Consider the following 16,240-nt stretch of genomic DNA (forward strand, 5'->3'; position numbering starts at 1 on the left):
CCAAGGACAGTGTTACTTGGCTTCTTTTAGGCAACTTTTCTCTATTAAATCTGTAGCTTTATTGGTATATTTCCCAGAATGGTTGCTGCATCTTTGACTTAGTTTCTTTATGGCTGCCTACCCTCCAGTATAGCAGATGAGAAGATGTCCATTTTTGTAAGCCTCCTACTCTTGCACCAAGGATCACTGCCTGATCCTCACCACCACCAGAACAGCACAACGCACAATTTATACATTGCTGAGGGTTTGCAACTTCAGCAGTGACAATCTGTAAAATGGGCAGAAGCTTATTGTTCAAGCGCATGTATTAATGCGCATCTCTAGCAGAGACAAGAAGGGGGAAAGCCATAGAAAAGTGGTAGAACATCTGCTTTGCATGCAGAAGGTTGCAGGTTCAATCTAAGGCATCTCTAGGAAGGGCTGGGAGAGATTCCCTGTCGAAAACCCTGGAAAGCCACCGCTATACAGTATAGACAGCACAGAGCTAGATGGAGCAATGGTTTGGTTTGTTATAATTCAGTTTCCTATATTCCTGTGATAAACTTGGGCCAAACGCCACATGACATTATTCTGACTTTTAAAAAGTGCCTAAAACTAGCTGCACTAATTTCAAAGAACAAGTTGCTGTGGGGCCCCACTCTGGAATATGCTCTAATGCCTCAACCCCACCCCCCACTCCGCAACTGTTTGCCTCCAAAGGTGCTGTTTTTACTGCCAAAGCCCTGGAGCTGGGGCTGAGCCTGATAAATGACAACTCAAGCAATTTGCACTAGCAACATACTAATTAGGTGTCCCCCAAAGGCAAAAAAAAAAAAAAAAATTTAACAGAGAGCAGAACCAGGAAACAGGGACTGCCCCCATTTGGGGGGAATATGCTATTTCTTGCAAACAGCCTTGTTTGTGCCCTTTTGCATCAAAAAGCAGGATGTATAGACGTTTTGGAAATGAAAGAAACGTGTAAGAAGAAAAAAAGTGGGGCTAACATGTAGATAGTGTATACTTTCTCCACAGACAGGTTGTGGAGCTCTCACCTGCACACAATTCATACCCCCTCTCAGAGGTGAGGGCGAAAGCGCATTATGCATGCTTAGAGGTGCGCCTATATTTTGTCGCTTCATTTCACACATCCAGGATTAGCAGGGGCTTTCAAAACAGATTACCAAATTCAGAGTTAAGCTTTGGGTATAGTAATCAGATACAGCAGCGTTATCTAGCAGTTGGCTAAAATGACCCAGAAATCATGGGGCCCTGAGCAAAGACTTTTCACCTTGTGCATGGCAGACAGAAAATAAACAGGTGCAGCTTCTCTGTGAATGGAGGCGCAACACTAGGGAAATCTTGAATTTCTCCCTCTTGGGTTCTAAAAAGGCAGGAACCCTGCAAAAATTAAAAAGGGATGCACCACCTACCTGAAACCCACCTAATTTTGATGGGAGTGGGCAGGTAATGTTTTGGGGGGAAAGCGGTGACATATAAGCAGTAATCCTTTTTCCTTTCTGGCCTAAACCCAAATACACAGTCCAACTGAGTCAATATTGACCATTGTTTCTTCATATCAACCACGGCTGGCGATAGACCTGTGCATAAATGAGCATTGCTTGCAAATCTGTAGCTGGGATATTTAAGCAAATATCGGGAAGAGAGTATCCTGTTTCTCTCGCCACCACCCACACTATTAAACACCACGACCTCTGCTTTAACCATTAAGCCGCTTGCTCCTTGTGCAGCTTCTTCTCTGAAAAAGAAGCATGGTTAGACGAGAGCAGGTTGGCTCTGCTCCAAGCATAGAAGGAGGTTAAATCCCACCTTTAATAAACAAAGCACCTTGCCAGGTGAAACGAAACAGGTGTGGCCGTTGGCGAGAGATGCCGCAGCATTCTTGGGCAGGAGCGAGGCCTACTTACTTTACCATGTGTGCATGATCGCACACCCTTGTACTGTAAATGATCTGGGGTTTTATTTATTTGCTCACACACACAAAAACAACCCTATACTGCCCACATATAGGTACATCATGCCAGTCAGCATAATAAGATCAGAATACAATGAGGTACAGAATACCATTGTGGCAAAGTGGTTAGAGTGTCAAAAGCGGACTTGGGAGACCACGGTTCAAACACCAAGCCCACTGGGTCACCAATCGCAATCTCTTTTAGCCGAACCTGCCTCACAGCGTTAATTTGAGGCTAAAACGGAAAGCCATCCTGGAAGAATACATGTGGCAATAAATGAATAAATAATCAACATCAGATTAGTACAGGGGTCACAAACTTTTTCAGCAAGGGGACGGCCCTCTGTCCCTCAGACCTTGTGGAGGGCCGGACTATATTTTGGGGAAAAATTAATGAACGAATTCCTATGCCCCACAAATAACCCAGAGATGCATTTTAAATAAAAGGACACATTCTACTCACGTAAAAACACACTGATTCCCGGACCGTCCGCAGGCCGAATTTAGAAGGCAATTGGGCCAGATTTGGCCCCCGGGTCTTAGTTTGCCTACCCATGGATTAGTACATCAGCACAACTGGGTTTACATTTTACCCAGCCCCACTCTTTCCAGGCTGCGCTTTAATGTCCAAGCATAATGTGTGTGTGTGTGTGTGTGTGTGTGTGTTTTGGGGGGGGGTTGCCCCAAATATTCCCCACACAAACCAGCTTCTTAAAGCTGAATCAGAGCAGGATTGAAATGGTGATTAAAATTAAGCAAATATGTAAATGAATTAAACCATTAGGGCAGTAAAGGCGGGGAAGAGAAGGGAATAATGATCCCTCACTTCTCTAACATCCGGATTTTCTTCCTTCATCACAGCCAAGACCTTTTAAAAGTTACTTTTGAAGCCTCCCTCTTACTAAGGCCCAAAGCCTGACAGTACCCACCTCAGGTGTGAAGGCATGCAAATGTAGCATCAAGGTACCTGAGCCACAATGCAAAGCATTCATCTCTCAACTAGCAATGTCAGCTTGAATTTGCTAGTCATATAATATTGTTTAGGACGCTTCGGCGAAGTGGATTCTAACTGCAAGAACAAGGGAAATGAGTGCAGAGCTCAGAGTACGTGTGTGTGTGTGTGTGTGTGTGTGTGTGTGTGTTGGGGTCTGGGGTAATGATCCCTGAAATCAAATGTCCGCTGGGTGTCTGTTGGCAGCTGCCTGGGCCTACTTAATGAATTCTGAAACCACTCTTCTAGTGGGAGAACAGGCATTTGCCGTTGTTCTTTTTAGCACAGGGGTAGGGAACCTTTTTCAGCCCCAAGGCTGTATTTCCTTATAGGCGACCTGCTGAAGGCCACATGCCAGAGGCAGGCAGGGCCAGAGGCAAAAGTGGGCAGAGGAGCAAAGGCAAATATTATTACTTTTCTACAGCACTTCCCTCTCCGTCCTCCACCCAGACAAGCCACAGAGTTTTTAGGGACACATCCCAGCCAGGCAAAAACACTCTAGGTGCAAAGCAGGATCGTTGTGGGGAGAGTTCTGAGGGCCAGATAGAAGGTGCTGGAGGGCCACATATGGCCCCTGGGTCTGGGGTTCCCAGTGCCGGATTTACATATAAGCTAAACAAGCTATAACTTAGGGCCTCACTCTCTTGAGGCCCCCCAAAAAATTCAAAGGAAAAAACTGGACGTACATTTTCAAAATATAAGATAAAAAACGAATAAAATAAAACCCACATACAGCAACAGTGTTTTGTGTTGTGTAGGCTCCTAAGATGTAAGTAATGGGCCCTGCCTGCTAGCCCGCTCCCTAAAATATCACTGGTTTGCTCATTTCTATATATAGGGTGCCTACATTCTGCATGGATTGGTTGCATGGCAACATGCATGGCAAATGACTTTAGATACCTATTAGGTCCATAACTTACCATATAGCATATATTCAACTGAAAAAACAGCAACAATTTGTTGTTGACAGAGGACAGGTGGACATATAAAGGGCCCCATTACCTTCAATAGCTTAGGGCCTCATCAAACCTAATTCCAGCCCTGGGGGCTCCCCACCCCATAGAGCAACAAAAGCTACTTGCTTTCTCTATGCAGACTTGTTGTGAAATGGATAACCTTCTCTTTTTTCTTTTTTGAATTTGCATTTTATTTATTTGTTAACATTCTTATATTACATCGATAAATGTCATATTACATTACAGGACTTAGTATAATATAATTTCCAACATGTATACAAAAATTATATACAAATTTTATATACCTAGAAAGAAAATGAAACAAACAAAAAAAGAGAACAAAGAGGAAAAAACAAAAACAATTCCCCCCTCCAAAATCATATACATACCAACACGCTAGACTTCCTGTCTCTCCCGTTGTATATTCCTTTTTTACAAATGAATGTACTCTTATTATTGTATATTTATTTACATTTTATCTAATACATTCCTATATCATTATGTGCTCTTAGTCTTATTTCTCAACTCATTCTCACTCCAATGTCAATCAAATGCTAGCATAGATAGCGAACCTTTACTATATTTTTGAACGTATGTTTTATATCTATCCCACTTTTCCATAAATTTTTGTTTCGAATTGCCTTTCAGGGTATTTGTTAACTGTGCCATTTCAGCAAATTCTTGTAGCTTGTAATGCCAGTCTGTTATTGTCGGGGCTTCTTGTTCCTTCCACCCCTTTGCCACCAAAGTTCTCTTCTTATGCTTGCCAGGTTGCATTGGGACTTTCAGACGAGGCTGCTGACATCATGAGTGACTCAGGAAGGTAAGATTGGCTGTCTGAGAACTCCATCCAGCACCTACAGATTTGGGAGCAAGACTAGCTAGGGAGGCACTGAAATTCAAGGTGTGCCCAGTTTTATCTGGGATGTAGAGCTTAGGTACAAAGTTCTATGCTTTCCAGAACCTTCTATGGTGTTCTGGGCACGCACAAACTTTTTGTCCCAAGGATTTGAGAGAGCCCGACCTGCATAGAAAAGGTGTTAGGTGTGATCCCTGACATTTCACATCTGCTGGGAAGGAGGCCCAGCGACTGAAATCTTGGAGAGCCACTGGCCTCCACAAAAGATGGAGACCCTCAGGCCTGGCGGGGGGCAAATGCAACCCTCCAAACCTCCCTGTCTGAACCTCAGGATTCTCTCCAGGCCTCACACCCTTCCCAGATCTTAAGGCAAGGGTGTCTCCTATGCTTCACCTGCTATTTTTCTAGAAAATGAGCTGCCGCAACTCACCAGGAACGCCTCCCTTGTTCTCTTGCCCCTTTCGTTGTGATTTTTGAACTTACTGAGCATTGCCAAGCGGCTGCTTAGAAAACAGCCATTGGGGATCATGTGGAGGCCCTGCTGGTATGGCAAGGAAGTCTTGCCATAGTCTTGACTCTCTTTTTCTTTCACTTCTGGGTTGACAAAAGGGGTTGGTGGCTGTGGGACTAGAGCTGACGTGGGCTGGGGCACGAATGGCTGCAAAACCTCTTTGAACAGAAACTGGGCTGTTTCAATATAGCGCCATGGCCTTGTTTGGGAGCTAAAGTAAAATTTAGTGGCACAGATTACTAATAGATAGGATTTGGACAGCTTCCCCAGCCCGAGAAGATTCTGGCATCCAGGATTCATGGGCAGAGGGGAGCCTGAGGACCTAGCAAGCTTTGAGAAGGATGTATAGTAGTCTGGAAATTTGGACCTGAGGTGATTTCTTCTGGTTGTTGAATAACTAGTCCATTTTGTCTTGCAGCCTCGGCAGTGACCGCTCCAAGCCTAGTGCCAGAGCCATTTATGGTGAGTTTTGGAATATAGGGATGTATCTGGAAGATTTGTTTATTTATGAGTGTGCTGGTACGTTTCAAATCTGAAGACCTTCTCAGTCCTGAAGCTGTAGCATCCTCAACTTTTTCAAAGATTACCAGCTCTCATAAACGGATCTGCTGATGATCTTTACACCTGGAACTCCCTTCCTGAGTATGTCACGTGGGATCCCTTTCTCACATCAAGGAAGCCTTTGCCTTAACTCTTTGCTCCTCACCCTCAATAACCACATTTGTTTACAATTAATCCCTTGACTCGCCCTCCCCTCTCTTCCTTGGTTGACTTTGCTACCATCAAAATGGTTTATTGAGTGCAGGGACCTCACTTTTTAAAAATAATAAAGAACTCGCACAGCTTTGAAAAGTGCTGCAAAAAAATTATATGGGTGATCTTTTGCAAAATTAGTCTTGTGCATAACTGTTTCTGCAGAGCTTGCAAGGCTGGCGTGGTTCCCCCTCATGTTCTGATGTGTGCTATGAAACTAAAAGTTTTTTTATTTTCCAACGTTGGGATCTTGTGTATGATACCACAACAAACTTCTGTTCCTCTGCTGCAAACTAAACCAGGAAACCTGTCAGTCTTTCAGTTTACATCCTCTCTGTGTTTCTCTCTTTTGACTTGAGGAAGCTCGAACATTTGGTTTTCCTGGGATTTAAAAACCAAAGGTTCTGTGCCGTGTGGGGTGGGGTAAAATCAGGAATCAGCAGAGAAGCAGGAAGAGGGGAGGAGATGGGTGTGTGTGTATTTCTCACAAGCTAAACTGGTTCCCGCAGGGAGAGGCAGTAATTGCATCCCTCTTCTTTAGAAGAGGTAATAATTTCTTAAGAACTGAAAAGTGTTCCTTAGAGAGATAAATCCCTGGATGTTCTTATTAAGAGTTTTAACCTGTGCTAGTCCTAGTCAGAGTACACCCATTGAAATTAATGAACCTAAGTTAGTCATGTCCGTTAACTTCCATGGGTCTACTCTGAGTCAGATTAGCATTGGATACAACCCATTGTCCTTTAAACTAGGCAAACCCTCACTCATCGCATGTGTGCATGAGCAAGAGATATAGTAATATGTATAATGTGTGTACATTTAGTCGTACCTTGGAAATCGAACGGAATCTGTTCCGGAAGTCCGTTCGACTTCCAAAACGTTCAGAAACCAAAGCACAGCTTCTGATTGGCTGCAGGAAGCTCCTGCAGCCAATCGGAAGCTGTGGAAGCCCCATCGGACATTCTGCTTACAAAAATAGTTTGCAAACCAGAACAGTCACTTCCAGGTTTGTGGCCTTCAGGAGCCAAAACTTTCAAGAACTAAGCTGTTTGACCAACCAAGGTATGACTGTATATACATTTATGCTTATTTCCCGTTTTTATGCTGATGTTTCTGTGTCTTGAAAACGACTCTGGCATGCAGCTGTTAAGCATGTGCAATTTTCCCTAGGATGTAAATTAAATGGCGTTTTATTTGCTGAATTTTTGACTGTCACGCCACTGTCAGGAGCCCTGTCACAAAGAAGGCAGACCTCATGTGCATTGTGGCATTGTGGTACACACCATAGTTAAAGCACTATCCTGGCTACTGTAGGTCGCTTCTCACAGGGTAACAAACAGCCGTTCCTGGGATTCTTTGTGCTTTGAATGAATGTGTGTGTATCTTGTATTCCCATCCTCCCTGCCCATTTGTTCTGGATAGGACATGGCCCCCAAAGACGGTGCTTCCCTTCTCTATCTCCGCCCTCATTGCCACCTTTTTTAAATAAAAGTTGCTGCTTGATGCTAAGCAGACCCGGCTGACAGTCGACACTAAAGTTTCAGGTTTCATTTGCTGGTTTAAGTCAACATTGCAACACAATTCCTCCTCCTTAAATAATGTTTCGTCTCTTTCTGCAGAGCAGAGGAAGAAGTATTCCAGCATTATCATGGCAGACGTCTCACAGTATGCCGTCAATGTAAGTTTGGGTCTGGGCTGTGCTAAAGCGGGGGCAAGAGCTGTGGGACATCAGTGGCTAGTGAATTAGAGTGGGGAAAACTGAGTGATGTTAGGGAAGAGGTTATAAGGATGAGGAGTTCTTGGTTGCCTCCAGAGTTATTTTGAGGAAACCCATTGCATGGGAAGCCTATGTGTTGCAGTGGATTCTGAAGAACATTCTAGAACAACTGTCTTCAATTATTTTGACTGGTCACTTGACTCTGACTTCTTTTTTTACCGCACACGTCCTCCTTAACTCTACACTTTTCCCTCCGCTTCTGTTTGCCTGCCTGCCTGTCTCCTCTTTGAAAGACAACCTTCTTCCCTCCAAAACAAATCATCTAAATAATCTGCAACTCACTCTGAGGTTGGCCTACAAGCTAGTTTTGGGATCCTGGCTCACGAGTTGGAAGACAGATATTCTAGTTCATTTGGAATGTTGCCTAGGCCTGTATAATGTTTTTGCATTCATGGTTTTTTTGGACTGTCCTTTGGTAGAACTATATGGGGAACCAAACAAGAAAATAATTTTTAAAAAGCATCCCTGTTATACAATCCACATTGAAGCAGTAAGCGCCAAGGAGAGCCATGGCACAGGGCAAAAATCAGCAGAGGGAATAAGCTCATGTTTAATACTGGAAGGTCAGGACAAATGCATTCCTCACAATTCTTCTTTCATGACACAAATTATTCCAAGGTGGTGTACAAATAAAATTGAATACAATCTTTTTAGGGGGAAAAGCAATGATCAACAATACTATAAGATCATAAGAAAGAAGTAGTAGTAGTAGTAATAATAATAATACCCCACCCATCTGGCTGGGTTTCCCCAGCCACTCTGGGAGGCTCCCAACAGCATATTAAAAACATGATAAACTTCCCTAAACAGGGCTGCCTTCAGATGTCTTCTAAAAGTCCGATAGTTGTTTATTTCCTTAACACTTGATGGGAGGGTGTTCCACAGGATGGGCGCCTCTACTGAGAAGGCTCTCTGCCTGGTTCCCTGTAACCTCACTTTTTGCAGTGAGGGAACTGCCCTCCTGGGAAGCCCTCCTGGTTCAGGCCAATGCCTATCTAGTCCAGCATCCTGCCCTCAAAGTGGCCAAAGAGATGCCGGTGGGAAACCCTCTAGCAGCAGCCAAGCACAAGAGCAGCCTCTTCTCCTGCAGCTTCCAGCAACTGGTTCTCAGAAGCGTACTGAATATGACTGACAACATATAAAATGTCACTGAGATGCTTCCCACAGAGCAGCTGGTAGTAGCAGATGGCTCTGTGGAGGCAGAGGACAGCTCAGCTGGAGTATGAGCTGGTCTACCATCAAATAACCAACATACCTGGTGCCAAGTTAGCCTCTCTGGGGAGAGCCCTCTCCAAAAGGCCCACTCTCTTCTCTGCCCACCAATCAAACGTCAGATGGCGGAGAGGCCCTGTTAAGGCCTTTCTTCCTCTCCCTCCCTCCCTCCCTCCCTCCCTCCCTCCCTCCCTCTCTATCTCCCTCTCATTTATTTATGTATTCATTCACTCACTTTCAGACTCATTCACACAAACTCACACTCGACTTTTAGGGCAGGGTTGGTTTTGGTAGTCATACTGATGCCCATGAATACTTGTCTACCATATCTAAGACCATATAAAACTGGTCCTGAAAGACCTACATTGGCTCCCAGCACGTTTCCGAGCACAATTCAAACTGTTGGTGTTGACCTTTAAAGCCCTAAACAGCCTCGGCCCAGTATACCTGAAGGAGCGTCTCCACCCCCATCGTTCTGCCCAGACACTGAGGTCCAGCTCTGAGGGCCTTCTGGCGGTTCCCTCCCTGTGAGAAGTGAGGTTACAGGGAAGCAGGCAGAGGGCCTTCTTGGTGGTGGAACACCCCCCCCCATCAGATGTCAAGGAAGTAAACAACTATCTGACTTTTAGAAGACATCTGAAGGCAGCCCTGTTTAGGAAAGTTTTTAATGTTTGATGGTTTATTGTGTTTTTAATATTCTGTTGGGAGCCACCCAGAGTGTCTGGGGCAACCCAGCCAGACGGGGCGGGGTATAAATTATTATTATTATTATTATTATTATTATTATTATTATTATTATTATTATTAAACCCCTTCTGATGGTCCCCAGAACCATTTGCAAACTAGCGATACAAAGCAACAAGTAACCTCGGTGACTTAAGACGGATTTGCACAAGCTTCTCTCCCTTCTGTATCTTCCAGCACTTGGTGACCTTCTCCATCGGGGACGAGGATGACTTGGCAACCGTGGAGGATGCCACCAGGAAACTGTCCGTCATGGATGCCCAAGGGAAGATCTGGGTTCAGGAGATGTTGCTTCAGGTCAATGGGTCGGCCATCAAGCTCTTCGACATAGACTCAAAGGTAGAGGAGCAACCCAGGACTGTGATGTTGGGTGGCGAATAGGGACCAAGAGGTTGTTGGCTGTAGCCCTGTGATCCAAGATCTCTTATTTGGAGAGGGGTTGTCTGGATTGTTTGGTGACTTTGTCTCCCCCTACAGGAGGAGCTAGAGAACTACGGATTAGCAGCTGTGGCTCGTTGTGAAGCCGTCCGACCTGAGTCTCGATCCCAGTCGCTGCTTCTGCTTGTGTGTCAGGAACCCCACCAGCTCAAACCAGATGTCCACTTCTTTGAATGTGACCATGTAGGGGTAAGGAAACTGGAGACTGTGGATCCATAAGGGAAGTGTGAAAAGCCACTCTTGATAGTGAAACCCTCTTCCAGCTGCAGGAAATGTAACCTGAAGCAGTCTTTGTCAACCTGGTGCCCTCCTCTGCTGGCAAGGGCTGATGGGAGTTGAAGTCCAAAACGTTGGGAGGGCACCAAGTTTGTGAAGGCTAATGTGATGCCCCAAGGCATATTTTGGACCTGGGGAAGGGAGAGAGTTTTCTGACTTGGTTTCTCTTCTATTTTATAGGCAGAATTGATCCAGCAGGACATTAATGGAGCTCTGTTGGACTTCAAGTCAGGCGGAAATGCTCAACGGAAGGAGGCGCTCAGGTGAATGCAGACCCATAAGGCTGTATAGCTACAGGTCTGAGGGAAAGGGGAGTTCTAAAACTATGGAGGCTGCAGAGTACACACACACACACACACACACACACACAATGTATAGTGGTACCTCGGGTTACAGATGCTTCAGGTTACAGATGCTTCAGGTTACAGACTCCACCAACTCAGAAATAGTACCTCAGGTTAAGAACTTTGCTTCAGGATGAGAACAGAAATTGCATGGCGGCGGTAGGAGGCCCCATTAGCTAAAGTGGTACCTCAGGTTAAGAACAGTTTCAGGTTAAGAACGGACCTCCGGAACGAATTAAGTTCTTAACCCGAGGTACCACTGTATTTCAATCCTGCTGATGGCTTTTTTCTTGGGAAGAGCAGCTGTCCAAGGAATGGTCTGTGTGGTTTTCCAGCAGAGATGTTTGGGTGGAGGGATCTGACCCTTTCACCCACTTGCTATTTTTCTAACGCAAGTCCCACTGATTTCCCCCCCCCCCTCCGAGTTTCCTCCCATGGTTCTTGAATCCTGCGGAGTGGAGGTGTGGAGAGTGGCTTAAAGTGGGAGTGAGTTGCAGCAAAAAAGCAACGGAAAAGGGTTAAGCACCCACATGCGCCGCTTCTCTGCTAAAACAAAGCAGAAACCTCACCAAAGCTGCTTTCACCAGTAAAAGTACACCTGATTGTGAGTGGCATAGTTTGGGATATGGCCCCGCCCGCTTTGGTTCTGGCCACACCCACACTGGCTCCAGCCCCTCCTACACCCAAGAGACTGTAGCCCTTAACCAGAAAAAGATTCCCCACCCCTGAGCCAGAGGAGAGCTAGAGATGTCTAGTATAGTATTCTCTCTCAGGCCCTTCCTTTTTGATCTCAACCTCTTGCTTCTCGTCTCTCGTCTTCAGAGCTACCCAGAATTGGCTTGGCAGCCAGACCAACAAGGCTCCAGAGAGCCTGCCTCAGTCTCCTAAACAGGTGCCCTCCAGGACAACGGTTATCGTGCCAGAGCAAAGGGAGAACGGTGAGAAGCCAGGAGCCCTGACTGTTAGCCAAAGGCTGCAAACCTATGCACACCTTTATGCCTGAGTTGAACATCACTAAAAAAATTAGGGTGGGCAGAGGATAGCATAGTGTGTCTAACCTCCTGGCTCTTTCTGCTTCCAGATATCTCAGCAGCTGAATCTGACCTGGCCTTAGTTCAGTGCGAGCAAAATGTGGTAAGTTTAGCTGGGAAGGTGTGGTGTGAAAAACCAGGTGGCCTTCAAAAGAGGTTAGAATGATTTGTGGGAGGTAGGAGTGATTGCCATGTGGTAGGATTTGTGGATTTGCCTATATTTGCATGCACCCAATAGGACCTGTCACCTTTTGTCCCTGATGAAAACTTAGTGCCCGTGGCAGCTTCCTGACAGGTATGTGCAGGTTTGGACAGGTAACAAAGCAATGATAGGGAGAGATACACCTGTGGTGGGGTTTTTTCCCTGCTTGCTGTACAGCTGTTAAAAGTACAGAACGTATTGGCATATCTGGACTTTAAGAAACACACACACAACCTACAGAATATATTTGGGCTGATCTCTTAAATACTATTTTTTTCTTCCTATATATATATTTTTAAATACCGTTCCCTCACCCCCCCAAAAAAAAATATTTAGGGAAGTGTGTTTTCATTCTGTTAAAAGTATTATTGTTCTTTTGCAAACCATGTGTTGTTTTATGTTGCTATAGCTCAATGGAATGCTGCCGTTGATATAAATTCCTTCAAGGAGTTCAAGATTGAGTAGATGGTCTTTGCTGCTTTTCCAGGAGTAAAGTGTAGTTAGGGCAAGGGAACATCACTTCATACAATATGATAATCTTTACAGTATTGTCAACAACAAAATTGAAAAAATCTACATCAGACATTCAAAAACCAACAAGCCTGCTATCCCAGCCTGGTTAACCCCCTAAAAACTCTGATATCCCATAATTAAATACAATATACTTCATGAATTTGCACAGAACAGAGAATTTCAGTACATGTAGTTCGCATGCCACAATTATCTTTCTTTCTTTTTAGAAATTGAGGCTGCAATGCTATACCCACTTACCTAGCAGTAAGCTCCACTGAACTCAGTGGGACTTACTTCTGAGTAGACATGTACAGATCTGTGCATTTGGTTCTTACACAGAGGGCCCTATATAGAGTGTTCAGCTGGAGCTGTCTATTGTTATCTCCCTTCCTCTCTCCATTTGACAGGAGCTGCTGAACCATGTTTTTGACGACGTGGAAGCCTTCATAGGGAAGCTGCAGAAATCGGCCGAAGCTTTCCGTGTCCTGGATCAACGCAAGCGCTCCGCAAAGGGGCGTCGCCGGGGGCCAGGCGGTGAGAAATATAGATCGAACTGGGCTCCAAGAAACTACATTCTCCCTCTCTTTCCTGCCACGATAACTGAGGCGGCTAGAAACTAGAGAGCCAGTGTGGTGTAGTGGTTAAGAGTGGTAGACTCGTAACCTGGTGAACTGGGTTCGATTCCCCGCTCCTCCACATGCAGCTGCTGGGTGACCTTGGGCTAGTCACACTTCTCTGAAGTCTCTCAGCCCCACTCACCTCACAGAGTGTTTGTTGTCGGGGAGGAAGGGAAAGGAGAATGTTAGCCGCTTTGAGACTCCTTCAGGTAGTGAAGGAGTCTCAACTCCTCCTCTTCTTCTCAATGCTGCTCCTGTCTGGCTGAACATTTTGGTTCTGCCCTCAGGACAATTCTGGAAACCCACCAGAATCCAGAAAGTTTCACTGGGCTCTGAAAGGCTTCCCTAACATAACAGGCCCCAGGTCTCCTGTTTCGGCATAGCACCATAGCAGAGTTGTCATGCTTTGCATATACAAGAGGTCTTTTTGTGTGTGTGTGTTTTCACTCATTTGACGTGAGTTGCTCTTTCAGAGAAAACCTGGGGCAAGGGGCCTTTCTCCAGAACCCTCAATGGATTCCCATCTGCAGGCAGAAATCCTGCAGCTTTGGTCATGGATCCAAAAGGCTTGCTGACACAGTTGCTGCGCACTGTGTGTGCAGCTCCACATCTGGGCATCTTGTATCGACACGTGTAGCACATTCATTTCATTATGTGGAGCATTTACAGGAGGCCTTTGGCACTTGTGGTGAGGAAGCCTCTAGAGCCATCGGGACCAGGGGCTCTGCTCTCCAAAACAGATTCTGGACTAGTGAGGTGGAAGTGGGATGTACACACATGCCTGAGTCTGTTTTGGCCTTCGTTCACGGTTTCATGCCTCTTGCTTTGTTCCGCTGCAATTCCAAGAGGAAGTATACATAATTTAGGTTGCATGTAATGTCATCGTAGAACAATAGCCCGAGTTGCAGTACGGGTGTCAATATCTTCTTACTTTGCTGCATCCGCAGAGGGACTCCTGACAATCCGATCCCGGCCTCCTCCCCAAGAGGAGTTTGAAGATGCTCTTGCAAAGATGAAATATTCCTTCAGCCTTCTGGTGAGTGTGGTTGGGTGCGCTTTTCTCACAAGAAAGCAACAGGGCGCCTGCCTGGCTCATGCTAACCACTAGGATACGCTTTTGTTCCCACCACTCAGGCAAGGCTGAAATCGAACATTGCAAACCCTACCTCAGAGGAGCTCATACATTTTCTCTTCAACCCCTTGAAGCTGGTAAGCAACAGATGGGGCAGAGGGGAGGGGAAGATGAACTCTCAGGCAGCTGAACAAGGGGGCTGCTGCCAGTCCAGAGCTGCTCTACAAACCAGTAGTAATTAAACCCTGGAAGGCGATTTGCCCAAGCAGCAGAATGACAGGGTGAACTACACCATGCGGATGGCAGACCTGGGACTGAAACCCATTTTTTAAAAAAATCATTGCATGTGGAAAACTGGGGCATCAAAGGGGAGCCTAGAACAGACATAGGCAAACTCGCCCTCCAGATGTTTTGAGACTACAATTCCCATCATCCCTGACCACTGGTCCTGTTAGCTAGGGATGATGGGAGTTGTAGTCCCAAAACATCTGGAGGGCCGAGTTTGCCTATGCCTGGCCTAGAACATATATCCCTGGCATGCTAGGTATCTTTATGTGAAGTCTCCTTTGTCATGGGAGAGCATTAAAAGTGCAATCCCCTCCCCGCATCCTTGGAGAGCAGCGTGGTAAAATCCATGAAAAGCTTCATCACGCGACGTTGCTGTGTGTGCAGATTGGCTCTAGAGCCGTGGTTCCCAATGTGGGGCACACACCCCACAAGGGGACAATTTGTTTTTTAAGGGGGGGGCAATTCGAGAATGAGTTATTAGCCTTTTAGACTTCCTCCATGTGAGTAGGAGTTCACTTTTTGAATAATAAGAATTGTGTGTCACAGGGGTGGGCATCAGGATTTTAGAGATGCTTAGGTGGGCATGGCCAAAATAAGGCTGGGAACTACTGCTCTAGGGTCAAGCACCTCCCGTGGAGAACTTGGGCCCCCTTGAGTCCCGGACTGGGATATAAATAAATAGAACAATAACTTGCCGGTTTTGACTCTCGCATCCCACTTCAGGTTGTGGAGTCTTCGGGGGGACCAGCGTTCGCTTCTGAGCTGCGCAGCCCCATGCTGACCCTGGAAGCAGTGACCCTGATGCGAGGCTGCTTGGGAGACCAGGAGACGGAACTGTGGTATTCACTGGGCGAAAACTGGACCAGGCCAAGGTAAGGGGGGGGGGGAAGGGACTCAAGACTTGTCTTGGTTTGTTATTTCTTCCCCAGTGCTGGATTTATGTATAAGCTAAACAAGCTATAGCTTAGGGCCCCACTCTCTTGGGGGCCCCCCAAAAAATTAAAGGGGGAAAAACTGGATGTACATTTTCAAAATATAAGATAAAAAACAAATAAAAAAACTACATACAGCAACAGTGTTTTGTAATGCTAGCCTGCTCCCTAAAATATTACTGGTTTGCTCCTTTCTGTATATAGGGTGCCTACATTATTAAATTTGTATACCACCCTATACCTGAAGGTCTCAGGGTGGTTCACAAGATAAAGTCACACTATGAAAACACAAAATACACAACCAAAACAACCCTCCCTCATTTGATGATTTCACCCATTCTCCATTGTATTATTTTCTTCTATTCATTTCTACCTCCTTTCTGCCCTCTGCGCCCCAGAGTGGACTTCCCCCGGGGCTACGCAGATCCCTACAACCCAACTTTCCGGAGTGGCTGGGAGACGCCACGCCTAGACGCTTCTGGCCAGCCTTGGGAAGACCCAGTGGAGATGCAACACCGACATGAAGAACGTCGCGCCCAAGTGAGTGATAAATGGAAAGCAGGCAGGATAAACATTTGAAAAAAAAACCCCACACTGAGGGCAAGAGGACACCTGCAAAAGCATCTGATGCTCCCGGGATAAAGAGCAAGTTCTCCTTGTGGGTAGAAAGTGGCTTGAAGGATCCATTCTGATGTATTTTGGGGCATCCTTACTACATTCTGGGTGGATCCAATAGCTCATTTCTTGTTTGCAATTGCTACAAATAAGAATCTGGT

General features: G+C 45.7%; 1 protein-coding gene across 1 annotated transcript in view; it reads left to right on the plus strand.

The window, feature by feature from the left end:
- The window catches only part of EPS8L1 (EPS8 signaling adaptor L1), a 34,134-nt gene that overhangs the window by 1,646 nt on the left and 16,248 nt on the right, over positions 1-16,240 (plus strand). Inside the window, exons 2-14 of the mRNA XM_081885946.1 lie at positions 4,669-4,721; positions 5,687-5,730; positions 7,638-7,696; positions 9,929-10,090; positions 10,229-10,378; positions 10,646-10,728; positions 11,632-11,747; positions 11,891-11,943; positions 12,963-13,089; positions 14,120-14,208; positions 14,307-14,381; positions 15,256-15,404; positions 15,863-16,004. Of these exons, the coding sequence (XP_081742072.1) occupies positions 4,705-4,721; positions 5,687-5,730; positions 7,638-7,696; positions 9,929-10,090; positions 10,229-10,378; positions 10,646-10,728; positions 11,632-11,747; positions 11,891-11,943; positions 12,963-13,089; positions 14,120-14,208; positions 14,307-14,381; positions 15,256-15,404; positions 15,863-16,004 (1,266 nt within the window). The 5' untranslated portion in view covers positions 4,669-4,704. The remainder of the gene's footprint in view (positions 1-4,668; positions 4,722-5,686; positions 5,731-7,637; positions 7,697-9,928; positions 10,091-10,228; positions 10,379-10,645; positions 10,729-11,631; positions 11,748-11,890; positions 11,944-12,962; positions 13,090-14,119; positions 14,209-14,306; positions 14,382-15,255; positions 15,405-15,862; positions 16,005-16,240) is intronic.

This window comes from Podarcis melisellensis (genome assembly GCF_964234715.1).
Source record: "Podarcis melisellensis genome assembly, chromosome: 13".
Lineage (NCBI taxonomy): Eukaryota > Metazoa > Chordata > Lepidosauria > Squamata > Lacertidae > Podarcis > Podarcis melisellensis.